Source organism: Schistocerca cancellata, chromosome 4, assembly GCF_023864275.1.
Source record: "Schistocerca cancellata isolate TAMUIC-IGC-003103 chromosome 4, iqSchCanc2.1, whole genome shotgun sequence".
Classification (NCBI taxonomy): Eukaryota; Metazoa; Arthropoda; class Insecta; order Orthoptera; family Acrididae; genus Schistocerca; species Schistocerca cancellata.
The window spans coordinates 119,243,926-119,271,289 of NC_064629.1; the positions used below are offsets into that span (position 1 = coordinate 119,243,926).

The following is a 27,364-nucleotide window of genomic DNA, read 5'->3' on the forward strand; positions in this document are numbered from 1 at the left end:
GCACCATCTGATTATGCACCCCAACAGCTTAACAAAGCAAAAATTAATTACAATGCTACCAAGGATGAGTTGCTACATCTATTTTTGGGTGTGGATTATTCGCAGTGTTATCTCTGCAGATACGTTCCACAGTTACTATGGTTTCTAAATTAAAGAGACCCGAGTAGCTGATTGACACAAAGGGCTCTGAAACTGAGTACGATACGCTCTGTCAGAGACCTGAGAAATTGCACCAACAAGTTGACACATTCTGTGGGTTACAAGCAGATGAAGTACTTACAGCTGAATTGCAGAAAGTACAGGAACAGGATGAAAAGTGTCAAACTTGTCACACCACAGGAATTTGTGTCTAAAGATGGCATTTTATATTGTAAAACAATGCAAGGAAACAGTCTGGTAATACCAAAAATACTTCAGTGCTTTATTATTACACAGTGTCATGACAATGTTGAAGCTCACCATAGTGGAACTCCAAGGGGCTCAGCATTCATTTGCTGGGTACGGGCTTGAATACCCTGGGGTTCCTGAACTGGGGACGGTAAGCACCACCATCCTGCCACTGTCACCTCTGGGCATCTTCAGTGACCACTGTACGATGCAGTGGTGGAATGTTGTGTGTTACAGGAAACGGGGATCTTGGCTTGACCGCCCTGATCCTGAGGTTGGTAACAACCTCTAGTAAAAAAAAAACTCAATCTCAGTGTGTGCTGCGCACTGATACAATGCATGGCTGTTGAGGCGGAACACTCATTAGTGGGACACATCTGGGGAACCTCCTGCACCTTAGTTGTGTAGCACACAGGGTTTAGGTAGGCTTTGATTTCCCTAGCTGGTTGTGGGATCGAGATGGAACCCACGAAAGTTTCTCCTTCTCCTCCTCTCAGCAGAATGGGTGGACCACTGGGGGTGGGGGGTAATCAACACTCAATCCATCAAGAGCAATCATGTAGTCAGGTAGACCTCCTGACTCATGGGTTTTTCAGAGTACCTATGGTAATAGTAACAAACCTCGTGCTGCTGATCAGGATGTGTTTATAATGGTTAAGAGGAAAGAGGGCAGCTTAAGTTTCGCCTTTCTATATCCAAAAGGGATTAGAGGGAATTTGTGGCACTTTAAAATCTGCCAAGTGCAACGGGATACTGTTAGTGGGAACTCCTTCCCAGTAAGTCGCGAACATCGAATCAGCTGGATGCCTAAGGGAATATGCCATAGAAACGTAGCTCCACAACACATTGAACTATAGCAAAGGTGTTGTCATGCAGAGATCTGGCAGACATTCCGAAAGAGGAACTAAGAGCTGAGTGGCCCAAGAAGCCATCATGGATGTTTAAAATACAATGAAAAGGGTGGATGGTGATCTGTTCAAATCAGACTCATTTATCCTCACTTTCAGGGTCACAAAACTCCCAGAGCATGTTAAGGTAGGTTTACTTCATTTAAACTTGCAGCCCTCTGACCCCAACCCAATGTGCTGTTTTAAATGCCAGCACCTTGGGCACACCACCTTGTAAGGTGGCAAATGTGGCAAGGCCACCCATGGAGGAATTGGTTGTTCATCTCCAAAGTGTGTCAATTGCTCTTGGGATCACACTGTCTGGAGTAGAGACTGTGGTGTCTTCCTTGAAGAAAGGAAGGTACAGGAGATTAAGCCAACAAAGCACATCCCATATAGTGAGGCCAAAAAGATCTATAAGACCGTGCAGCCCCCTATGTTCTCTACCTCCTTTGCTTAAGTTCTTCCACAGCCAGTTCAAAAAACAGATGCTGCTATAATAATGGAGGTTGCTAGTGTCAGCATTAACACTTGCATTTGTCAGTGCACGTTTCGAACTGCTGCTATTTCAGAGCCCACAGCCCCCTCCTTTCCCCCATCCCCGAGAACGTAAGACAAAACCACAGTTGCCACCACCACGGAACTCCCAGTACCTCTAAAGGCAGTGTGTGGTAAAAAATTCAACACTGCCGCTACTGCTGCTGTATGTAATAGTTCCTACAAAACTGTCCCAGGGAAAAAAGCAAATGGGGAAGCTTCCAACACATGGGAAAACCAGGCAGTAGACCGTTAAATCATGTTGATGTCATTCCACCTGACGATTCTGCTGCTTTTGCTTGAGACTCAATGGAATGTGAATTCAGCCTGGGCCAACCATTTTGCCCCAAGGCTGAACCTTCACCCATTGTGGGCCCCCCAACCTGGAGGAAAGACAGAGTGAAAGTACAATCTCTATCATAAATGGCTCTCATACTACAGTGGAGCATGAATGGGTTCAGAACCCACATGGAGGAACTGAAACTAAAACTCCTAGCACAGGTACACCTCCTGGTGTTGTTTCTGCAAGAAACACATTTTAAACCCACTGACTGTGGGGCTATGCTCTCAACCGAAAGGGTGACATGATTGGGAAAAGAGACAAGGGAGGGGTTTGCTGTGTTTGCCAATAACACATGCCACTCCTCTGCTCTCTCCTTGGTTAGTATCCTACAAGCAGTAGCGATTGCATTTCTTGGGCCAGATCATCACTTTCTGTTCACTGTCCTTACCTCCACAGGATGCAATAGACGCCGAGGCTGTCATAGATCTTATAAAACAACACCCCTGCCCATTTCTCAGTGCACATAATGTCTTGTGGGACTCTAACTATACTTGCTGTAGGGGTCAAGTCTGGGAGAACCTCATGTCATTTCAGGAGCTGTGCATCCTCAGCCATCAACCTGTCTTTCCACTCTCCAACCCTTGCAGACTCGGCTCAGTGGGCAGCATCCAATGATCTCCATCAGTGAGCACTTCCCAGCGTGGATCCACCTACTGGATGGCGCATTATGTGAACAGAAGCCACCGAAACAGATTGTCAGCAGGGCAAACTGGATACTGTTCAACCAGCTGGCTGTATTTGCACTGTGTCCAGAAATAAGTGGACCATATCACACAAGTGATCCATCGTGCCACTGACTGGAGGTCATCTTTGGATGCAGCCTGTACCTTGTCGGACCCATGAGTGCTGCTCAGCAATCCAAGTCAGCCGTGTGGCTCTCTGACTGTGTAAATACCACCCAACAGTAGACAATCTCACAGCCTTTGAGTCACGAGAGCCACCTCTCATGCGTAATTAAGGGGAGCAAGAAAAGATCATGGCAGAGATTCTTAGACTGTTTGTCAACTGTTCCACTTATTCTACAAAAGTAAGAGAAGCCATCTGGAGGCTTTCTGGTAAACACAATCATTTAACAGTAACAGCAGTGATGAAACGGGTGTTCCCAAACAACACCTGGAGACGTTGCTCAGACCAAGATACAGCATGTTTCTGTCACTACTGCCAGTGCCAGCCAGGATTCAGCATTTTGCCACTACCATGTGGCTGTAGAGAGGGGTAAACTGGACTTAAGATCCACCAGTTCTGAGTCTCATAACTGCCCTTTCTTCATGTGGGAGCTGGAATCGGTACTGTCTGAGACTTGTGATACTACACCCGGTTGTTACAAAATCTGGCAGCTTGTGGAGAAAAGCGATTTCAATACCTCTCCTCAAAGCATGAAAGTACCACCCACATCCCTGTAGTTACTGGGAGTGTCGCCTTAACGAACTGTGTAGCAAGGGCCCTGAAACAAATGGTTAACTGTCATCTGTTCTGGCTTTTAGATACCAGGCAACTTTGTAGCGGCTCTCGTTATGGATTCCAGAGATTTCGATCCACTTAGACAATGTGACCCTACTAGAAGCTACTATTCAGCAAGCTCTCCTATGTAAGTATCACTGTGTTGGTATATTCTTTGCATCAGGAAGGCATATGACACTATTTGGAGACGCAGTATTCTAGAGCTACTCTGTCAGTGGAGATTTCGTGGCCAGCTCCTCATCTTCATATGGTCCTTCCCGTGTAAGTGCTTTTTTACGGGTCCTGTGTTTTTTAGGTCCTGAGTTAGTTGGTGACATTTACCACACCTGAAGGACCTTAGAGCAAGGGCCCAGAACACACTCAACAGTTTGAAGTGTCGTAGCCAAAGGTCTTGGGGAGCAGACAGGGCACGTCTGCTCCAGTTTTATAGGGCTTTCATGCGAACAGGACTGGACTGTGGGTACACAGTGTACGGGTCAGTGAAGCCTTCTTACCGGCAGATTATTGACACCATACACCGTAAGACTATCAGACTGGCCAAGGGCACTTACAGGATCAGCCCCATACCCAGTCTGTGCTGAGGCTAGTGAACTGCTATATACAATCAGACAGCAACTCCTCATGGTGGATCAGGCGTGTACATTCCTTGCTACTCCTAGTTCACCAGCATACCATACTGTTGCTTGTTCAGCTATGAAACACTTATTTACCAATTGTCCATGGGCTGTGAGGCTGTTAGGGGTATGCGTGAAGTGTGTGCTGGAGTCCCTATGTGTGGCGCATGTGCAGGCTCAAATCTGGGGTTTTAACTGGCTGCCACACTGGTTACTACGGAGACCCAGGGTAAGTTTAGATTTAGTGCAGAACAGGAGAGATTACACTTCTGCTTCTTTTTTAAATACGATATTTACTGACATTTTCAATGAGCACGACAACTGTGTAGCTGTATTCATGGATGGGTTTAAACTGGTGGATTCCATTGGCTGCACTGTTGTTTTTTCCAGATTGTGTCCTCAAGATTCGGTTGCCTCCAAAGTTTACTGTATTCAATGCCAAATTATCCGTGATCTTAACGGTGATGGAGCAGATGAGATCTTCCATGCCTGCTAAATTCCTCATTTATTTTGACACTCTGAGTACCCTCTCTGCAGTATATGTATCCAGCCAAAAAATATGAGGGGTGTTTGAAAAGTCCGTGCAAAAATAAAAACTACTTACCTGTTTGGAGTAAACCTTTTTTGTTTTTCGGCATAATCTCCTTTTAGACTTACACACTTCATCCAACGCTGTTCTAATTTGTTGATCCCTTCTGAATAATATGATTTGTCCAAGTCTGCAAAATAGCTATTAGTTGCTGCAATCACCTACTCATTTGAATAAAATCTTTGTACCATCATCCATTTCTTCAAATTGGGGAACAAATAGTACTCCAAGGGAGCCAAGTCTGGAGAATAGGGGGGATGTGAAACGAGTTAGAATCCTATTTCCATTAATTTTGCGACCACAACTGCTGAGGTGTGTGCTGATGCATTGTCATGATGGAAAAGGACTTTCTTGCGGTCCAATCGCCGGCGTTTTTATTGCAGCTCGTTTTTCAAACTGCCCAATAATGATGAATAATATGCACCTGTAATAGTTTTACCCTTTTCCAGATAGTCGATGAGGATTATCCCTTGTGAATCCCAAAAGACAGTAGCCATAGCCTTTCCAGCCGAAGGAATGGTCTTCACCTTTTTTGTTGAAGGTTCTCCCTTGGTAACCCATTGCTTAGATTGTTGTTTGGTCTCAGGAGTATAGTAATGTATCCATGTTTCATCCACAGTGATAAAACGACTCTTAAAGTCCTGCAGATTCTTCCTGAACAGCTGCAAACCATCCTTGCAACACTTCACACGATTCCGTTTTTGGTCAAGTACGGGCAATCGCAGAACCCATCTTGCGGATAGCTTTCTCATGTCCAAATGTTTATGCAAAATATTATGTACCCATTCATTTGAGATGCCGGCAGCACTAGCAATCTCACGCACCTTAGCTCTTCTGTCATACATCACCATATCATGGATTTTATCAATGATTTCTGGAGTTGTAACCTTCACAGGGCACCCAGAACGTTCAGCATCACTTGTGCCCATATGGTCACTCCAAAAATTCAGAAACCACTTATAAACTGTTCTTACTGAAGGTGTAGAGTCACCGTAATGTTTATCAAGCTTCTCTTTAGTCTCCTGAGGCGTTTCGCCTTTCATAAAGCAAAGTTTAATCACCACACGAAATTCTTTTGCATCCATTTTTTTGACAATCACTCAACTTCCTTGATTCACACGACTGCCAAACAGAAAGAAATAGACCAATATAGCTGAAACTTTGTGTGCATTCTTTCCAAAGATGCTACTAACTAAACATGACCTCGATATGCACCCGTGGTGCCATCTCTTGGACTTTGTAGGGCTTTTTCAGTCGTCCCTCATATCCCACAATGTCCAGGACGCCATATTCCACTTACAAAGGCTGGGGAAGGAGGTGTCTTTTTGCTGGATGCCAGACCACATGGATTTTGTGGGGAATGAAAGGGTGGAGGGAGCCGCCAAGAAGGCATGTTGTGACCCTCAGTTAGTTCAGTGTATCATCCCGCTACATACTATATTCTTTCTGTGGAGATACAGAGTCGTACATCAAAGGGAAGATAAATGGCAGGAAGTGACAGTAAAGTGTCTAGTAAAGCCCACAATGTGACGGTGGCTGGCAGTGGCGTACCTCCTTTCAGCCAGGCAGATGGGATGAGGTTCTCCTTACTTGTCTTAGACTACAGCCTTGTGATGCATGGCATCTTGCTGTGGCGAGGGGATGTTCTCGTGTGCTTGCAGTGTACATGGCACTGTGTGCCACATTTTCTTAGACAGTATTATATTTTCAGACCAGAGGGCAGCAGCAGATTTTCTGACAGATCTGCTGTCTATTTTAAGTAACATTCAAACGAACATGATGCGAGTTTACATCTTAACCCCAGGTGTAGCACTTCCCACCCTTTCTCCATTGTCCTAAGCCCTGTGAGATAGAACAGTTGTGTGGGTCAAAGCAAGTGGAAGTGGGAGTGAGTGAGTGTCATTTTATAGCTTTTCTCTTCACTATGTGACAACTATTTTAGTCATTGTATCCACATTTGTTTCTCTTAATATGTGTAAGGGCACTGATAATCTCACACTTGAGTGCCTTTAACCCCCCCCCCCCCCCCCACACACACACACACACATGCGCACACACATATGCGTGTGTGAGCAGTAAGTACTTAAGCAGCAACTGGTGGAAAGTTGGCAGCACAATATTGAAGATTATATCCATGCCTGCATCCTTTGCACACAGCAAGCAAACCAGACTAAGCCCAGAATTGCAATGCAAACACTACCTGAGGCTGCCAGACCCTTAGAAGTAGTAGCTTTTGACATGCTAGGACTGTTTCTACAAACACAGCAAGATGAAAAGTACACATCATCGATTATTGATCAGTTCTTGCACTACCAAGTGTTGGTACTGACTGCTGACATGACAGCAGAAACAATGGCAAAAACCTTTGCTCCACATTTGCTTCTACCTGTTAGAAGTCTAGAGGAAATAGTTGCAGACTGAAGGACAAATTTTATGTTGCTATTATTGATCCAAGTCTGACCCACCAGGGTAGCAGAGAGCACTAATTCACTGCTTCCTGGACTCGGGTAGGCACACCGTACCCAGATCGAATCCGCCCAGTGGATTAACGACAAGGGCCGGTATGCCGCCCAGCCTGGATGTGGTTTTTAGGCAGTTTTCCACATCCTGCTAGGTGAATACCAGGCTGGTCCCTGCATTCTGCCTCAGTTACATGGCTTGCAGACATTTGAAAACGTTTGCACTATTTCATGGCTTACACTAAACGCAGACAGCTGGGGTACACTAATTCTGTCCCAGAGGGTTTGGGATGGTGACAAGAAGGGCATCCGGCCACCATCTGCCACTAACACTGCCAAATCTATAGTAACACGGCTGACCCTGTGCTGAAGCAGGACAAAGGCCCAAATAAAATTATTATTATTATTATTATTATTATTATTATTATTATTATTGATCCTAGTCTGTAAGCTTCAAAATATTAAGAAACGAAAGAGAACACCTTTTGATCCGAAGGCAAATGGGAGGGTGAAGCGCATACACAAAACCATAACTAACATGCTTCCTTATTACATCAGTGAAACTCACAATCACTGGGGTAAGTATTTGCCATATATTATGCCTGCCTGTAATACCTGAATCCGTAAGTAGACTGGGACCACTCCTTACGAGGTTGTGTGCAGATGAAAGGTGAGCTCCACTTTTGAATTAGAATAATTACCAATGGGTATTGACCCTGGTGAAGGTTCAGGAGACTTACAACTATTTGGAAGAGAATGCAATGGAGTAATTCTTGGGCAACAGCTACACAAATGAAGAGGGGTAATAAAGATGGCATCTTGCCACCATATACACACCACTATACAAGAACCTGTACTTCTCTGCTGTTGCCACAAAATAGATTAGCTAAAACTAACAATTGTGATAAGTATATGGCAATTAAAATATATAACAAATTGTCTAATAATGCATCAATCAAGCCTGACAAATTATTTAAAGAAAATGTACATAACTTCTTATTAACTAACCCATTCTGTTCATTAGAAAAATTTTTACAAATGCCCAATATCAACTTAAATATGTAAAAATTTATTTTGTAAAATTAATAGTTTAAGTGAACTGACAAAGTCTATTGCACGTAATAGTGCTGAATGACCAATAAAGAATCTGAATCGGAATGGGACTGAGTCCTATTGAGAAATCCCATGGTTAAAAAAAGGGGGAAAAAATCAAGAAATCCTTCTTACAAGGAATCGTACCAAGTTTTGCAGCTCACATCACCCATGCATGCTGTGTTGGAATTATTCAATTCAGTGAGCCTATATTTTGACAGGGTAAAGCGATACTGTAGTTATTTGACTCTGCCACCAGCTGTGATCTCTGGTGATCCTCCACAAGCTAAACCCAGTACTTCCCATTTGGTATCCACTCATTACACTGTGTTTTCCAAGTGCACATATGGAGTATTTTACTGATTTCTCACAATCTCGCCTGCAGCGTTTGTCCTGCCTTTGTATTTGACTGCGCCTTGGCTCACTACTCACACATCTTAGTTTCATATCTTTATAAAAAAGATTTTTTATAATGTGTGATAGTTTTGCATCCATAGTAATTAATCTTTTTGGACACCATGTATGAGATATGAAAATAATTATTTTACTTATGATCTTCTATCACTGTTTGACAGTTAACTCTGCAAACTGAAGTTTCTAAAGTATTAGTACTTATTGTTATATTACAAGAGAGAGAATTTTGTACCTTGTTCTTTAGTTTTTTTGTGCACTGCAGATACACTATGTGATCAAAAATATCCAGACACCCCCATAAACATATGTTTCTCATATTAGGTGCATTGTGCTGCCAGGTACTCCATATCAGCAACCTCAGTAGTCATTAGACATTGTGAGAGAGAAGAATGGGGCACTCCGCAGAACTCATGGACTTCGAATGTGATCAGGAGATTGGGTGTCACTTATGTCATACGTCTGTACGCAATATTTCCACACTCTTAAACATTCCTAGGTCCACTCTTTCTGATGTGATAGTGAAGTGGAAATGTGAAGGGACGCGTACAGCACAAAAGCGTACAGGCCGACCCTGTCTGTTGGCTGACAGAGACCACCAACAGTTGAAGAGGGTTGTAATGTGTAATAGGCAGCTATCTATCCAGACCATCACACAGGAATTCCAAACTGCATCAGGATCCACTGCAAGTACTATGACAGTTAGGCAGAAGGGAGAAAACAGATATCATGGTTGAGCAGCTGCTCATAAGCCACACATCATGCCGGTAAAAGCCAAACGACGCCTTACTTGGTGTAAGGAGTATAAACATTGGACGATTGAACAGTGGAAAAACATTGTGTGGAGTGGCAAATCATGGTACACAATGCGGCGACCCGATGGCAGGACGTGGGTATGGCGAATGCCCGGTGAAAGTCATCTGCCAGCATGTGTAGTGCCAACAGTAAAATTTGGAGGCGATGGTGTTATGGTGTGGTCGTGTTTTTCATGGAGGGGGCTTGCACCCCTTGTTTTGCATGACACTATCACAGCACAGGACCATATTGGTGCTTTAAGCACCTTGTTGCTTCCCACTGTTGAAGAGCAAATTGGGGATGGCAATTGCATCTTTCAGCATGATCGAGCACCTGTTCATAATGCATAGCCTGTGGCGGAGTGGTTACACGACAGTAACATCCCCATAATGGACTGGCCTGCACATAGTCCTGACCTGAATCCTGTAGAACACCTTTGGGATGCTTTGGAACACCGACTTTGTGCCAGGCCTCACCGACCAACATTGATACCTCTCCTCAGTGCAGCACTCCGTGAAAAATGGGCTGCCATTCCCCAAGAAACCTTCCAGCATGTGATTAGACATATGTCTGAAAGTGTAAGCTAAGGGTGGGCCAACACCATGTTGAATTCCAGCATTACCAATTAAGGGTGCCATGAACTTGCAAGTCATTTTCAGCCAGGCGTCCGGATACTTTTGATCACATAGTGTATTAACTTCCAGCACGCACTCAGTACATTCTAATACTATTGTGACTAATACTTCATATGCTTGCCGCAGTAATGCTTCATTAAACCATGCTTTCATAAAATGGTAGCTAAATGCTCAAACCGGAGCTTTCCAAAAAAAGCTTCTAGCTTCTTTGACTAATGAACCAGAACTAAGAATTAAACTTCGATATTGTCCACAACTCCATAGAGGGGAAGTCAATTGAAAATCCATAGAGTAAAAATCCAAACTGCTGCCTTGCTAAAAATTGCAGAAGACATCATTCTTGAAATATATCATAAGAGAAATGTCTTATCTGCAGTGGAGTTGTTAAAATTAAATTGAGATGTTACATTGCCGTTGAATTGTAGGAAATTTATTCACAGAACTGAAAGCATCTTTTGTTTTCCCAAAGGAAATGGAAATACTTTGTGTCCTGCCACAGCCTGTAACTACTTAAAGACAACCTATTAATCTATCCATTCCTTGTGAACTCCTCATTTCAGCTTCCAGTATAATGTGGAAACCCTAAGGAAATGCACAATATTTTTGCTTTGGAGACACTGCCACAAACTGAACGGGTAGTCGTGTCCTTCAAAACCCATCCCAAAAAGTACCGAGTTACCTTTATTTTATTGTATGTATTTTTATCCTGGAAATGAACTCCAGACACTCTTTTTTTTCCCCCCTTACGAGTAGTCACACACCAAACACACTGATACCGCATGCATCTAGTTTCTGCAAGCTGGGCACCCACCCTGTCCCGCCCCTCTCCTTGGTGATCATCATGCTCGGTGATATACTCAAAGCACCAGCTCTCAGCTGCATTGCACACATAGCCTCTTGATACGTGTTTAAATGGTGTGATGCTATTCATACCGTGCCATGTATTGTCAACTGCTAATAAGAAGAAATGGTGCTGCTCACTACAATGGTCTGCTCTCTGTCTCTGCATTGCTAGACTAGTCTTATACAGACAAGGATGTCGTAAATGCCTTTGTGGCTCCTGACAGGAGCTTCTGTCTGAACCTCAAACCACAAGTATCTATCATGAACAGAGTTTGCCTTAATGCTGAATCTGCAACCCTGAACTTTAACCACATACAGTTTCAAGTAGGTGACACACCTCTTAATTTGGATAATTTCCTGTTAACTTTCCACATCATTATAATAGGTTATGAGTTCCTTCCTTTAGACTTTGCATCTTTGTTCTAATTAAATCATTGCATAAATTTAAATGTGTGGCTCTTAATGGTCAAGCATTCGATATGCTTGACAATAATAACTACCTTCACAGTTTTAACACATGAGCAGTCTGTCTAACTGCGCCATGAAAAACACTAACAGCTGTAGCTGTATCATAGCCAACCAATCACTATGTGTAATTTTGTATTTCAAAGGAAACCCTATGCCAAATGATAAATATTGCTTAATTTGCTCGGGATCAGCTTTACTTATTTTCATGGAATGATTTCTCCCTAGTTGATAGTTTTAATTGGTTACCACAACTTGGAGGTTATGATTCTTATGGGTATTTTTTTACACTTGCTTGCATATTGGCATCAATTATGTGATGACATTTAATATGTGTAAGGTAAAAAATATTATTGTAATTATATTTTGTCTGATTTTTGAGTAGTCACACCATAGACCAAACACAGTGATTTCTATTGATTTTAGCAACTATTATTGTGTCACATGACTGTCTCACAGGTGAATTTTACCTAACTTTAACCTGTGACTATGTAGCCCATAGGTCATAAAAATAGTATTTTATTGTATCTCATGTCCTTTCACAATAATAATCACTCATTTTTATCATAGAGGTTTATTTTTAATGCAATAAATTGCTGATGCTTGTAGAGAGTGATATACACATTCCCATTGCAAACTGGTTAATTTGAATGTAAATTGGTACCAGCAATATAGAAGGTGGTTACAATTAAACTTTCAGTATGTGAGCCAATGTAGACAGTAAACTATTCACCATGTGAGTATTGAACTTTATGGCAATGATGTTCAGACTGTACCCTGCAGGATTTGCATTGTTAGTAGTGTTAGTGTTGTGACATGCCGTTAGGCACTGGCACTGGCACTGGCACTGGCACTGGTACTGGTACAATGATGTAGGGTTGAAATACGAGTGTGAGTGTGGATTACAGTTGCAAACAGTCAGCATGGATCTAGACAAGATGAGCAGGGATTTTTCTTGTAAATTTATTTTATCAAAACAACAGCAGTATCGCTGCTACTCTTCATGAGTATCAGTGCATTAAGAGAATATGGAGAAGTCTGCATTTTGCACAGGGTCTGAAGAACATGATTCGGAAGGTTGAATTAACTGGTGATTTGGGAATTTGTCCTGTGAGAGGCTGACAGCCACTTGGGCCACAAACTGATGAAAAAGTTACTATTACCATAGGCAAGCATGCTGAATATAATGTGCAATCTTCAAGTTGTGCTTGAGGTGTGTCACAATGACTGAACATTCCATGGTCCATCGTTTGAAAAGTGCTGTGAACAACTGTGAAGTGGTATCTCTAGTGTGATTCCAGACTCTCCTGACTGCAGAAGGTCATCATATTCAGCAATGTTTGTAACCTGGTACACAATTAAAAAATGCTACCCTCTCATGTGGAAGTCAAAATATGTTTCTTTTAATGGTTTATTTTGTATTTCTCATCCACATGCCCTTACAAATGCTTCCACAAAGCTTCATTGTCCTGTGATCACTTGTTTTTCATAGGGGCCCTCTGAAGTAGCAAAAGTTTAGTTATAACCATCCTCTATAATGACACCATTACAAATAAAATAGAAAATATTATTCGTTAAACACCTGGTCTGTCTCTATAAATAACTGTAATCTCATGCTGAGTCAGACTTATCCACAAGAACTTTAACTCTGATGTTATAACCAGTAGGTCCGACAACTTGTAGCATGTAATTTATGAGCAATGCTTTTATGTTGTTATTGCAGATGTAATGTAATTTTTGCAGAATGTTGCTTTGTGAACAGATGCATATGATGATGGGCCTGACAGCCCCAGAATCAATCTGTGTTGAAGAAAATATGCACCATTTTTGCAGTAAGATGCTATTTATTTACAGTTGCAGAATCGTCATACAGTCCTGTCATCCAGTACTTTGCTGCCTCAATATATTGTAGTTTATCCTTTTGAAAGTTTGAGTTTAGTTTTGAGTTTTGATTGGTCTCCAGGCGATTCTTGGTGTCTAATCTTACTTACACCCAGACTTGTGAGGTAACTGTAATTATGACTCTATTTTTACAAACAATTAAATTGTCATTTTCCATTTACATTCCAATAGAGTCATTTCAATTAATATAATGCAATGGAATGTAGAACATTTGATAATTTCTATAACATTGACAACTGGTTGACACCATCAGTTCAGTTTTATGTTTATACCTAATGTTTTAAGTGAAATCATAAATTTTGTAAAGTCTACCCTCAGTATCCAAGGCCATGCCATTTTGTAGCACCTTCCCAAGGCTCCCTGTAATGTTAAGTGATACGAGTGTACCTGCTGCTCATGCTGTCCAACTGCTGTGGGAAGTGATGCCATCACCATTTGGCTGTGTCACTCCTGGAGCTCCATGGCCATTGTATGGGATCACCCTATGTCTATGCCATCTCTAGAGCTCTGCATTTGTTGTAAAGGCCAGTTATGTATATAATTACCTGTAAATTTTTTCTTAGCTGATGTGGCAACTTTTGCCAACTAAGCACTTGTGCTATAAGCCCTCCTGACTCCAGTAACCCCACCACTGTGCATAGGCCATGGAAGGTGAAGGAATGCGCGGTTTGTCTATCCAGTCCACTGAGTATCACAAATTTTGAATGTGGATTTCTAAATTTTTCCCCTTAAATATGTGTTTGCAATTTTTATTAAAAGTCATTGTGCGCTACGAGCCAAGTAGGATCATCATCTTGGCAGAGGATGTTTGTTCCCATGAAATGCACTGGCAACGATTCCGTATGCAGCACTTCTTGAACAACCAATAAGGAGTGTAGGAGAGAAATCGTGTTGGCTGCAGACGCAGTTAGTACGAGGCAGGATGATCTCTCTGGTTTCAGCCCCCAGTACACATAATATACACCCTCACCTCTTTCCCCCCACTGGTTTTGGACTTTGTTCCTAAAAAATGACACCTTCCATTGCCATGTAGATTGCACATAATGATAAGTCAGTCTGCCATTAATGTGCCCAGTTTCACCATCAATCTGCCCCAGCTGTGCCCAGTTGTGTTTCGTACTGTCAGAATACATAAATGAGTTTAAATCCAGCTTTTGTTTTTAAAATAACTCCCTTTAGATACCCATATCCTTGAACATCCCTGCAAAACCTACTGACACCTTTACATAGTATTCCAGAAATAACCAGTGCAGGCTTAGGCAGTCTGTCGGTTTAAGTCAGTTGTAGACAGTCATCCATAAGGTACGAAGGATACTTGCAACTGATGCCAATATGAAAAAGTTAAGATAAGATGGTATATTACAACTGTGGCAAAATGAATTAGACACTTCAGGAGAATGTACAGATTTCTACCTAACACCAGAGAGAGACTAAAAATGAGATTCCTTAACCTTGACAGACGAATAATAATTGCACCTGTGGTAGTATATGCCATCCAGAACACAAATTGTGGGATTGTGCACTCTACAAAGATGAAGTGGGTAATGCCTGTCAGGCATTAAGGGTATAGGATCCTAAAGGAGCACTGAGAAGTGAGACAACCTGGTATGTCTTGGATGATAAGCAGCAACAGTACCCAGGATGACCAGGGTAGACGTCACAAGGCATTCAACCATGTGTTGGCTTAGTGCCACCCCTGCTAGACAAAACACTATACATAGGGAGAAGAGAGAACTAAGGTTGGCAACCACCAAATGAAATGGTTTCTCTAGAATTTACATTGTTTTGGTGTAAGTGATCACAGAAGTATGGATCATGAGATGTTACAGTGAATCAGGGAATCACTTGTTATAGTGATAATGCTGTTGAATGCTGCATTATGCTAGGGTGTCCATTATTTTGCCCCAAAAAATTATCTTTTGAAAATGTTTATACTCATCCCTGAAATGTTTTCTATTGGGTTCGATTTACTCTGTAAAGAAATTTCATCTCAGTAGGATGACATTAAACTGTGTAGACTAGAATGAGAAATTTTAATCTTGGAAATTTCAGGTTTTGTGGTTTTTAGCCAGTGTAAAAGTTATTGAAGACAGCATAAAATCAAAATTAAATACCGTTTTGCTTGAGAATATTTTCTTTTAGGTGTTTCTTGCACTCTAGGTACAGTCTGTGAGGTTCTTCAATGCAATGCAATACAAATTCCTTTTGCTCCTCATCTATGGCCTGTAGTCCATGAAAATCTTGCAATAATTTAACACACTTTCAACAGAGTTATTAACAGCTTCTAACTCATTAACTATCCTTGTAGGGTCCAAGTATGAAGTTTTGCTTGTCCTTGTTGAAGAGCATTCTTGAATAAAACTAGTGTCCATAATATTCAGGCAAGAGAACAGATCTCTGCTCTTGATTGACAAGAAGTTGGGCTAATGTTTTCTCTGAAATGAAGATCAGATTGAATTAGAAGATGTAAATCAATGAATTAAAACCAATACTATATGGTAATCAGAACAATAGTAAATTTACCATATGATGGTCCATCCAATTCTCCACAAAAAGAAATATCTATGTTTCCCATTTGTAGATTCTCTCAGTGCAAATTTGCTGTCATTTTGTTTTCAATTTCTTTGTCTACTTTGTCATCAAAGAGTGATAAGAGAAAGAAATGTTCTGATAAATACCACAAATTATGACCCAGTTTCCATGTAACTGCTTTTGAAATATGGAATGTATCCTGTCATATGATTTCAGTTCTTTTAAGGAGCAGCAATCTAGATGAAAAGCTTTTACATCTCCATTGCACTGAAGCCACAGTTTGACATAAACACTTAAAAGAGAGAGACACACTAATGACCACCACCTCCGGCATCTCAAACCAGAATGCTGGAGATATAGCAGTCATGTGTGTGTGTGTGTGTGTGTGTGTGTGTGTGTGTGTGTGTGTGTGTGTGTGTGTGTGTGTGTCTTTCTCTGATAAAGGTTTTGGCCGAAACGTGATGTGTAAGTGTCTTTCCATTGTACCTTAATGTGTCATTTTTACGGTAAGTAGCAGTCTTTTTTTTCCGTATGTTGTTGTTGTTTAAGCAAAAAGCTGCTCTTGCCACCCATCCTGCTTGATGCTGTACTCCAGGAGGGTATATTTCCAGGTTTCATCCAAAGTCTCCTCCCAAAAATATATATGAGTTCATGTTAATCACCTCTTGCTTTTGTTTTATGTAATTCACTTTATAACATCATTTTAATTTGTGACTCACTGACAGAGAAATCCTCAATCTCTGCCAGTGTGAAAATTACATTCATGCTTCTCCAGTTTTCTCTCAAATGTTGAAAAACTGGTACGGCAGGACTGCTTCTTGCACCATATTAATTACATTCAGATACCCGGCATGTGAAATAAAATTCCCTGTCCAATTTGTTGTTCAAGTAAGATGCATGCTGCATTAAGACAGCCAGTGTTGGAGGCAGTTGTGTCACTGCAGAGAATTTGTACAGTATCTACAATAGTGCAGTACATTAATGCATTCCAAACAGCATTCACTTGCTCTTTGCCAGAACTATTTACTGATTTTGGACTGCCAGTGAGCTGTTCACTGTCCCCAGACATAACAGTGATTGGTAGTGTCTCTCCTTTTGGGTTACTGACCTGTAATGGTGGTAAAAGTTTACTGTCCCAATTAACAGTAAGACTGCAGTTATATCATTCTTAAAACCTGATTTTATTGTTTGAGACCATTCTCTTCTTTTTTCTGTCTGATCCTGTGAAGAGAAGATTTATTAATATAGAGCTCCTCAGTGTTGTGACCAAGTGCCTTTGCTGTCACCTGAAGAATATATACAGAATGTCTTACACTCAACTATCCAAGACAGCCACAGCATTCTCCAATGTACTAATCTCAGAAATATGCTGTAAAAACTCATCACCATAGTCAGTTTCATCTGAACTTGAAAATGCCATATTTGATTCGTCAGGTGATAATGAAGGAAGTGCAGCAGATGATGTAGACGCTCTGCACTTCTGTTTCTCTTGTGTTTTCTGTTCTTCCAGTTTACTCTGCCTTACCCTTTCTTCTTTATCCACAAGTATTCGGTCTATTCATGTGAGGTAGCCTTTATGCACTGGCTCTCTCTGTTGAACTAAAAATAGCTTGTCTTCTTGCAACTTCTTTATTTGTGGAGCATTGGCATGTGCAATATGAAATAAATTGTCCAAATTATTTATCTTGTCACTTGTCACTTTCCTGGATTCTTTTGCAGTTTTCTCCACTCTGAATTCAAATTAATAAGTTTTTGTGAACAATGCTGAATAGTTATCATCAAAATTCTTGCTTTCTCCCAAAATGTAATGCACTCTTGAACCACAAGATTACCACTTTCACTAATGCTTAATTTTACTTCCAGTACATTATAAAATAAAACCTCCACTTGTCTATTTGATGGTAATTTGTGTTCAGTTATTTTGTGTTTTATATGTTCTGTTAAAAACACATGGTTCTTGGCACTGAGCAACTGATGTGACATCTTAAATAGCAACTAGGAAATATGTGCAACACTAGCAGTAACAAATAGACAACTGATTTTACTGACATCCAGGTACTGATAAGCAGAGGTGACGTCAGCATGACATCCGCAAATAATTTGGAAACTCATAATTCCTCATGAATGTTCACGCTGAAGACGGCATTGCAAATGTTACACTGCTTCAATCACAACAGTATTTTGTACAGACATATTTTAGGGCCATTCACACAATAGTGGAGGGTTAATGCAGAAAAATATTGAACCTGAGAAGTAAGGGACACCCTAATTTATGCTCAAGGAATCCAGCTGACAATGGCTGCTGTCCAAGTTCGTATGAGAGTGGATCCAGCAGTGGAAACAATCATCTACAGTTTAAATGGACCATAATAAATGAACAAAAAGAGAATAGATTCTGTGGTACTGATTGTTGTCTCTTCTGTGCACACATTTGGGCACAGAGAACACACAAAAAATTAACATACACAGTAAATAAATGCAGCACTTCATTCAGCTCTGAAAGAACACTTGTCTTGTACAGCTCTCCAGTCTGCTGAGATTGTAGATAACAAACGTGGGGATAGGTAACTCTGGAGTTGTCACAATTACACAAAGAAGCAGCTGTGCCATATGATACTGAAAATCTGTAGTAGTTGAACTCTGAATGTAATATACACCACACTTAAGACTCGCCCATAGGACAACAGCTCAGTACTGACAGTAATATTAGTAGTTGGGTAATTCACTAAGGGCGCTATTGTATTTTGGTAGTGGTGGAAAGTAACTGTAACATGAGCGTTTATGTATTCTTAGCATTTTTTAAATTAAGTGCCAGGAATAAATAATTAATATATACAGTTGTTATTATCCATAAAAATTTGGCCTATTTTTGTTTACAGGGTAATAGTCTGTATCTATGAAGAAAAAATAAACAAATAGTCCTATACATTTGGAGCAATAACAATTGTTGAAAACATAAGACACCTGTTGATAAGCTACCAGAAAGGATAATGAAAGATGGACCTTACTCACGCTGTCACAGAACAACAACACTATAATATGTACACTTTGTGCACAGAGATCTTGGTCTGCTGTAGTCTAAGGTAGCAATATTTGAAGCTATCAAACAATTCTCATTCAGTAAAAATGAAGTGAAAAGTTGTTTTTGTGCATCACAAAAAATTGTAGGACACTTTGCATCACAAAAAAGTTATATAAATTGTGATGTTATAGGAATAGTTCACATCCTTCGTATTCAACACAGCAAACTGTACCATTTGCCTCCCAAGCAATAATCTATGACAACCTATCCACAATTTCCTACATAAAGATTAACACATTTATTCATTTCCTGAGTTACTAGAATGAAGAATACATGTGGAACAGCAAGTATTATGATTAGGGAACATGGATATGTTGACACCAGTATTAGTGAGTTGATGACTATTTGTTACTAGTTGAAATGGGTAGAACCAGTACAGAATATCACACTTCAGCCTAAATGTTGTTTACTGCATATCACCGTAATTTCTTTAGTTGATTACTTGATTTTGGTGTAGTAACATAAAATATTTGGCAGATTGCGCAGAACGCTTTCAACCTAAACTGAATCCATTTCTATTCGACAACTTCATCTATTCTGTGAATGAACTTTTGTTTAAAACTGGTAGGCAGGAAAAAAATTAAAAACCTATTTCCCCAGTAATACTGAAAATTAATATGTTCATTAATCTTAAAACTAATAATGTATACATAACCTGTGAACTTTCAATAAAAAAGATGGTTCAAATGATCTATGAAACATGTACTAACGGACTAACTCATGCTAAAGCCATTATGGCTAAACTCTCAAATGAAACACCATATGTAATGCTATTTCCTGGGGAAACATTGAAAGTTAATTTGATTTACTTCCATGCCATTTAGATATTCCTGTTCTCGTGTATAACATCTTCATTCAATATTGCTGTGAGCTGTACTGCATGCGGCATGGACGTGTAGCAGTGTGTGTCACTGGCTGTGGTGCTGTAGGTCAGCAGTTCAAATCCAGCCACAAGCAATTATTTGTTATTTAATTTTAACCATTTCTGGAAGGTTCTAGAAGTTTCTTATATTTTTAAGATTTATATGTTCTGCAATATTCGATGATTGTCTAAATAACAGCACTCCGTCCAGGAATTCAGTTCTGTTCTATTCTGGCTGTACACTAGTGTTCATGATAAAAGAGCTTTCAGTGCTAAGGACTGTACTTAAATTGAAAACACTGCTTTCAGATTTTTACTTCATTCCAGTTATGACATGACACTGTTGGAGCCACTAAGTACTTCAAAACATCTATATCACTGTGGCTCCAATTAGGTAATGTAAAAGTTATCACCCACCATAACACAAGCAGTACATCATTTACATGTTGAGTATATTCAGAAGACCAATGGGTTCCAGAACAACAGTAAGTCAGCTGCTTCATTGTTTTCTTCAGATGCTTGTGAGGATCCAGTGAAATGGCTGAAAGAAGTCGACTGAGTTGCAGATTCTAACAGGTGAGATGACATTATGTGTTCAACAAATGTGTACCTGGATGGCGCAGCCCAGCAGGGGTTTAAGAACAGCTGTAAGAATCTCAACAGCTAGGATAAATTCCAGACTGAACTGAAGAAAATATTTGTTGACAATCAGCAGCAAGGCCGCATAACAGAAGAAGAATTGAAGAACAGGACCCAACATCTTGGGGAAGAGATGCAATCCTATATATAAAATGTTTCAGCCCTCTGCCACATTGTGAATCCAAATGTGACAGAAACTGAGAAAATCTCACACTTGATGAAAGGAGTAGCAGAGACATCTGCCAAGATATTCTGGTGAAGGACGTCACAAGAACTGAGGAATTCATCAAGTGTAGTGGAAGACCACCATGACTTCGCCTCTCTTGTTCACTAGCTTGTAAGAGAAGAGTGAAAGCATTTTATTGCAGCCACAACCATTGGACCAAGTAAGCAAGATATAGCAGCCATGAATGTTGACCTGATACATCAGTAGGTAATAGAGAATGTTGAAGCATATGCTTAGCACCAATCTCCCTCAACAGTTTGCTGATAACCTTGCCGTTGAGTGCTCGTAAGCTCCAAACACACACACTCCCCAAACAGTTGAATGCTTCATGAAAATGAACATGGGCTTCTGATGCAGCTGTCAAGTGACAACCTAGCACCTATCTGTGCAGTTACAATCAATTCCCCCACTAAGTATATTGCCCCGAAAATGAACAGATGTTGGTGGACAGAGAACATCACACCATTATGTTCCTACTGTGGATGTCCTGGACACATTGTAAGTAAAGTTTCTTGTAAGTAAAGTTTCTTACGACTGTTACATCTACGACATCAACCGTCACAATCATTTTATTAATGCCAGTCACCTGGAGATGATAATAGTCGAAATGCGGGTCATAGCCCATCACCATACCCTGAACAAGTTCGCTCCCCAACATGCTATTTCCTATAGCCCTGCAGATGTTCCATCCACTTACATAGCTGCCAATATGGGAAAACTATGTGAGACGACCATCTATGGAGGTGAAGCTATCACAGATGGAAACCCTCCATGCACGACAGTCTCCAAAATCTTAAGAAATCTCGTTATCATCATCGATGGCCAATCTGTCCAGGTGCTAGTCAACTCGGAGCAATCCTTTTATTCACAGATGGAACTTCTTAAAGGCATCACAGGTAGTCATCGATTGTGGAAAATAAATGTGCCAGATTGTCGAAGCTATTTCAACAAGCACACACGAAATACTGCTCTGGACAGTTTTTTGCTTTTAAAGATGTTTGTTATCCCACCATCATCAATAAGATGAGTTCCGTAGTCGTCAATGTAGATGCTCAGCTGAACTGTAAAGTTTTGTCGATTGCAAAAAGCTACTCAGGCTTGTGAAAGAAATCTACTTGCCTGCACCAATCACAAGTACCTAGGTGATCCAGAACTTTGGATCACTAAATCTCACAAGTGGCCAAAACTCGCACGTAAAGCTATGTGCGTAGGAACAGTTGGATCAGTCAGGAAAGACAACTTCATTTCACCAATGAAGAATTGTGCTCCACTATCACTGCAAACAATGCAGAGGAGGAAGATACTATCAAACTGCTTGACCACTGTACAACTTCAGCTAGCATTAGTGGCTGTGCACCAATTTGTGGATGCTTTCATATCTGGACTTCAGAAAAGAGATACTAAGTGGCCCATCATAAAATAATGCATCCACATTGAATATCATCAACCAATTAACCGGCACATGTATAGGGTATCACTGCTGAATGACGGATAGTCTGGGAAGAATTGTGGCAGATGCTGCAAGATGACATCGTTGAACTTTCCATGCCCTTGGTGCTCTCCTGTGGCCCTCATGAAGAAAGAGGATGGCACATAGCGTGTCTTCATCAAATACTGGCAACTGAAAAAAATCATGAAAAAGTCTACCAATTGCCGTGCTTTGATAACACCGTAGGCTGCTTGAAAGGAGCAAGACATTTCTCAACTATGCACATGCAGGCAGTCAACTGGTAAGTCGATACTGATGAAACTGACTGGGAAAAGATTGCCTTCATAACTCCTGATGCTCTCTTACAAGTTCTAAGTTATGCTGTTTGCATTAGGTATGGTGCCAGCCACCTTGAAATGTTTGGTGGACAAATCTCTTGAACGAATTAAATGGACGGCGTGTCTTTGCTATCTGAATGTCATTTTTTCAAAGATGCTTGGTGAATATGTAAGTCGCCTTACAGCCTGCTGAAGTGTGTTCGGACTGCAGGACCCTGCATGAACCTGTAAAAGCTCTTTGTCACCCAATAAATAAAAATCTTGGGTCATCTAATAAATGACAATTAGTCCACCTCAATCCCGAGGAAAAAAAGTGCACAGTTTTCCAACTTGGCAGCACTCTTTCGTTGTGAGAAGCTTTTTTTTGGAATGTGCTTGTACGTCTACTCATTCATAAAGGATTTCTGTACCAAAGCACGCCCTTTACAAGAAGTACTGCAGGGATGTGCCAAATTTTCCTCTAGTGAGGCACAGAAATGAGCTTTTGTTGCTCTTAAGGATGCACTAAAATAATCTTCAGTCCCAGCATTCAGTGACAAAGACTGCAAGGCAGCACTTCTGTTGTGAAGTAGATGCTGTTCACAAAGATGCTAAAAAGTTGTAGCTTATGCTTCGAGAGTACTTTCCAAGTCCAAGATGGACTACTGTACAACTGAGGAAGAGTGCCTGGCAGTTTGTCAGGCCATTATCAAGTTCCAGCTGTATTTATCCAACAAACAGTTCACTGTTATGATGTGCTGATTAGCCGAAAGGCTCCATTGGGTAGTGGCCTCACCTCCATAGATGGTTGCCTCACTTAGTTTTCATGGATTCGGCAGCTAGGCAAGTGCGTGGTATCTTTGTATGGTGATGGGGAAAAGTATGTTGGGAGAATCCATTCTGTTAACTGGTGAGATTGGCACTGAGGCTTCTGGAGTTCGTCATCACAGTGATATTTAAAAATGAGCTCAAACACAGAGACATTGACTGCCTTTCAAGAAACCCTTTGGTGGAACTTCATTGTTTGTCAGACATCATGTGCAAAGTTAAAAATTATGACGCTTAATCCAGAAGACAAAAATGCAGAGACATTGTCCATGTCCTCCGTCTGAAGTCCTACTACAGTCGTAAGGCAAAGGTTGACAACAAAGGCATCTTATTCAAGAAAACTGAAGACTCACTTGATGACTGCAAAGATGCAATGGGAAACTCGTCATACTGAAGAGGATGTGACAACACGACAAGAACGTGGGATCCACCAGTGCTGCCATACATAGGACTAATGTCCAGTGACCATTAATGTTTCTCCAGGAGAGGAAGCAATCCCTTGAGTTGAAATCACTTTGAAGATCATCATTGAAAATTTCAGTGCATCAAACAGGTGGTTGAATCTTTTTAAAAAACATCATAATCTGTTGTTTCAAAATGTAAGTGGAGAAAGTGAGGGTCTAGTCATTGAAAGTGTAAGCTATTGGGAGAACATTACTTTATATTAACAGATAAATTTTCAGGCTTATGACGCTAGTGTCTTTTATCATTTTCTTCCTGCAAAATCGTGTTCTATTAAGGGAGAAGAATGTCACGGAGGTAAATAGTGAGAGAAGTGAAAAGCTGCCCCCACTATTAATTTCTAGGTGTTTCCAGAACACAAAAACACTACTTTGTACTTAAAACAGAAGTCCCTGAGGATGACAGAAATCTTTGACTTTTCAGCCATTTAGATGCCAAGATGGACACAGCAGGAAGGAAAAATGTACTTATGATTGACGTATCACCTTTACATCCCAGGAAAACAAAATTTCTGAGGAATGTAAATGTTGTGTTGTTCCTCCAAACTGCACAAGTAATCTGCAGCTGCTGGACCTAGGCATAATTCACTCCGTTAATGCCAAATATAGAGTAGCAGCCATGTAGAGGTCAACTTTATTCTTTGAGAAGATGAAACTGATAAGGCTCATTACTGTGCAAACTATGCATATGTTTTTTACCGTCTGGAATTTTGTACCCTAACACAACATACTGTGTTAAATAGTTTCGCAAAGGCACATCTGGTACATCAATTGCCATTGAAGATACTTCCGGAAGAAGACTGTAGTAGCAAAACTGATATTTCTGAAAATACAACATTCTAGGACATTGTTTTTTGTGTTGACTCTAGGACATTGTTTTTTGTGTTGATGACACTCTGACTTCCATAACTGAGAGTGGGGCTAGTGAAATGCCTATGAGGGAACACAGGTAGGAGGTGGCAGCGATGAAGAAGAAGAAGAAAAGAGGGCGTTGCATCAAATTTTGCTGTTGCCCAAAGAATTGGTACTGTCTGGAACTTTTTTTACTCTCTTAATGCAGATGAATCAATTATAACCAGCTGGAGCAACAACTTCTTTGACTATTGTATGCTAGGACGAAAAAACAATACTTCTTGGTATATAAAAAAAGGATATATATATATATATATATATATATATAGTATTTAAATTTTTGGCACAACATGGTGGTAATTTTGGAATTAAATAGCACTTACATCACTTAAATATGCTTGAATTACGATTCTGGGTCACTCCTTCCATGTACTTTGACAAAGACTCTAAGGAAAAAATATTTGCGTTCCCAGAGATTTGTTGAAAAGATGGTTTACTGTATTACACTGGCACATACTTTTATGTGAAGAGAAGACGTTTGAGTAGTTGTGCTATTACTTTTCTTACTTTTTCTGTTTAAGGAGCTCCTACTGGCCCATATAAAGATGATGGTGATCATTGGCTGTTCCATGGGATTTATTATCCTCCCCTCCTTCGATCAGCAACTGTAAAAAAATTTATGGTTGGGTGAGTAATTGTGTTAATGTTTTTTGCAACTGAATTAGACATTTTTATATAAATTGTTCTGTATGATTCCAGATACGAAATGCTGGCACAGTGCCAACGTGATTTAACTCCGGAGCAGGCTGCAGAAAGACTAAGAAATTTGTCAGAAATACATTACAAACAACAATGATTTCAGCAGGAATGTACTTGTAACATACAAGCTCATCAGAAATTTATTTGCCAAACTTGTTGCTTTATCCACAAAATCGTTTACTTGAGATGTTATTTGTAAAAGATTGTTTACAAAGGTGTATTATTTAGCAATAAATGTATAGTGAACGTGTTGTTAATAAAATTTAATGTATTATCTCATCCCCCATGTTTTATATGCAGCATGTGCGCGCGCGCCCACACACACACACACACACACACACACACACACACACACACACACACACACACACACAAAGACTGGCTGTTCAGGCCAGATTGAAACTAAATCTGTTGAGTGAGAGCAACAATCCATAGTGGAGTAGGGAAGGGGGAGGGCTAGCAGGGTATAGGTGGGGGAATGGGAAACAGGGCTGCCTGGCAGTGTGTGCAGAAGATAGAGGTGGCAGACAAGGCAACCCTGTGCCACGTTGGGAGGCTGTGAGGAAGGGAGGGAAGGAAAAAAGAGTGGAAAGGAGAGGAGCAGAAATGGGGCAAAAGATCAGTAGGTGCATTGGCAGAGAGCAGTGCACAGTGAGGGTGGGGATGCGAGCTGGGAGGAGGTGATAGGACAGAGACTGTTGTGTGGAGGGTGTAAAGACTGTAGGAGGTTGAGATTGGGATGATTTTGTGAGTGAGCAATGTGTTGTGTCTATAACTCCCATCTGCACAGTTTAGAAAAGCTGGTGATGGATGGGAGAATCCAGATGGCCCAGGTTTGGAAGCAACCATTGAAATGAAGCATGTTATGTTCAATGTGTGTTGTGATACACGTTGGTCCACTTTACTCTTTGTTACAGTTTGGCAGTGGCCATTCATCTTGGTGGATAGCTTATTGGTTGTCATACCAATATAAGAAACTGAGCAGCGATTGCAGCAGAAAAATGGAAATAAGCGTATGGCATCGTTGGTCAGGAGGCCCGATCTGGGGAAGTTCGGCCGCCAAATGCAAGACTTATTTCAGTCGACGCCACATTGGCTGACTTGTGTGCCAGTGATGAGGATGAAATGATGATGAGGACAACACAACACCCAGTGCCCGAGAGGAGAAAATCTCCAGCCTGGCTGGGAATTGAACCCAGGCACGCTTGTGTGGGAGGTGAGCATGTTACCACCCAAAAAAGCAGGCGGACATTGCAGCAGAGCTGGTATACGATATCGCTGCTTTCACAGGTGGCCTGGCCTCTGATGGTAGGGGATAAGCCTGTGTCAGGACTGGAATAGGAAGTGTTGTGTGGGTGTATTGACAGATGTTGCATCAATGTCTTCCATAGAGGTATGATTCCTGTGACAAGGGGTTGGGATTGTGAGTGGCATAGGGATGGAATAGGATGCGTAGATTGGGTTGGCAACAGAACACCTCTTCAGGAGGGTTAGCAAGGATCTTGGTTAGAATGTTCCTCATATCACAGGATAATGACAGATAATCAGATCCCTCACAAAGGGTGAAAAAAGTTCAGTTTCTCCAGTCTAGGATGGTACTGGATGATGAGGGAGGCACTTGTATAGTTGGTTCTTGCAGGCGGTGGGAGGATTTGTGGTATGTGGAGGTATGGAATGGGAAATCTATTTGCAGACTAGGTCTTGGGGATAGTGCTTCTGTGTGAAGGCCTTTGTGAGACCCTCAGCTTACTGGGCAAGGAAACCGCCATCATTGCAGATATGCTATCCCAGGGTGTCAAGGCTATGTGGAAGGGACATTTTTGTGTTCAAGGGATGGCAACTGTTGATACGCAGGTCATGTTGTTGGTTGGTGGTTTTGATGGGGACAGATGTGTGGATCGAGCCCACAGGAACGAGGAGGTCAATGTCTAGAAAGGTGGCACACTAGATGGAGAAG

General features: G+C 41.0%; 1 protein-coding gene across 2 annotated transcripts in view; it reads left to right on the forward strand.

Moving 5' to 3' along the window:
- LOC126184615 (galactose-1-phosphate uridylyltransferase) overlaps positions 1-25,686 on the forward strand; it is a 190,707-nt gene extending 165,021 nt beyond the window's left edge. For both annotated transcript variants that reach the window (XM_049927072.1, XM_049927071.1), the window contains 2 exons: positions 25,230-25,335; positions 25,408-25,686. In XM_049927072.1, coding sequence (XP_049783029.1) covers positions 25,230-25,335; positions 25,408-25,504 — 203 coding nt within the window. In that variant the 3' untranslated portion in view covers positions 25,505-25,686. The remainder of the gene's footprint in view (positions 1-25,229; positions 25,336-25,407) is intronic.
- The last annotated feature ends 1,678 nt before the right edge of the window (positions 25,687-27,364 follow it).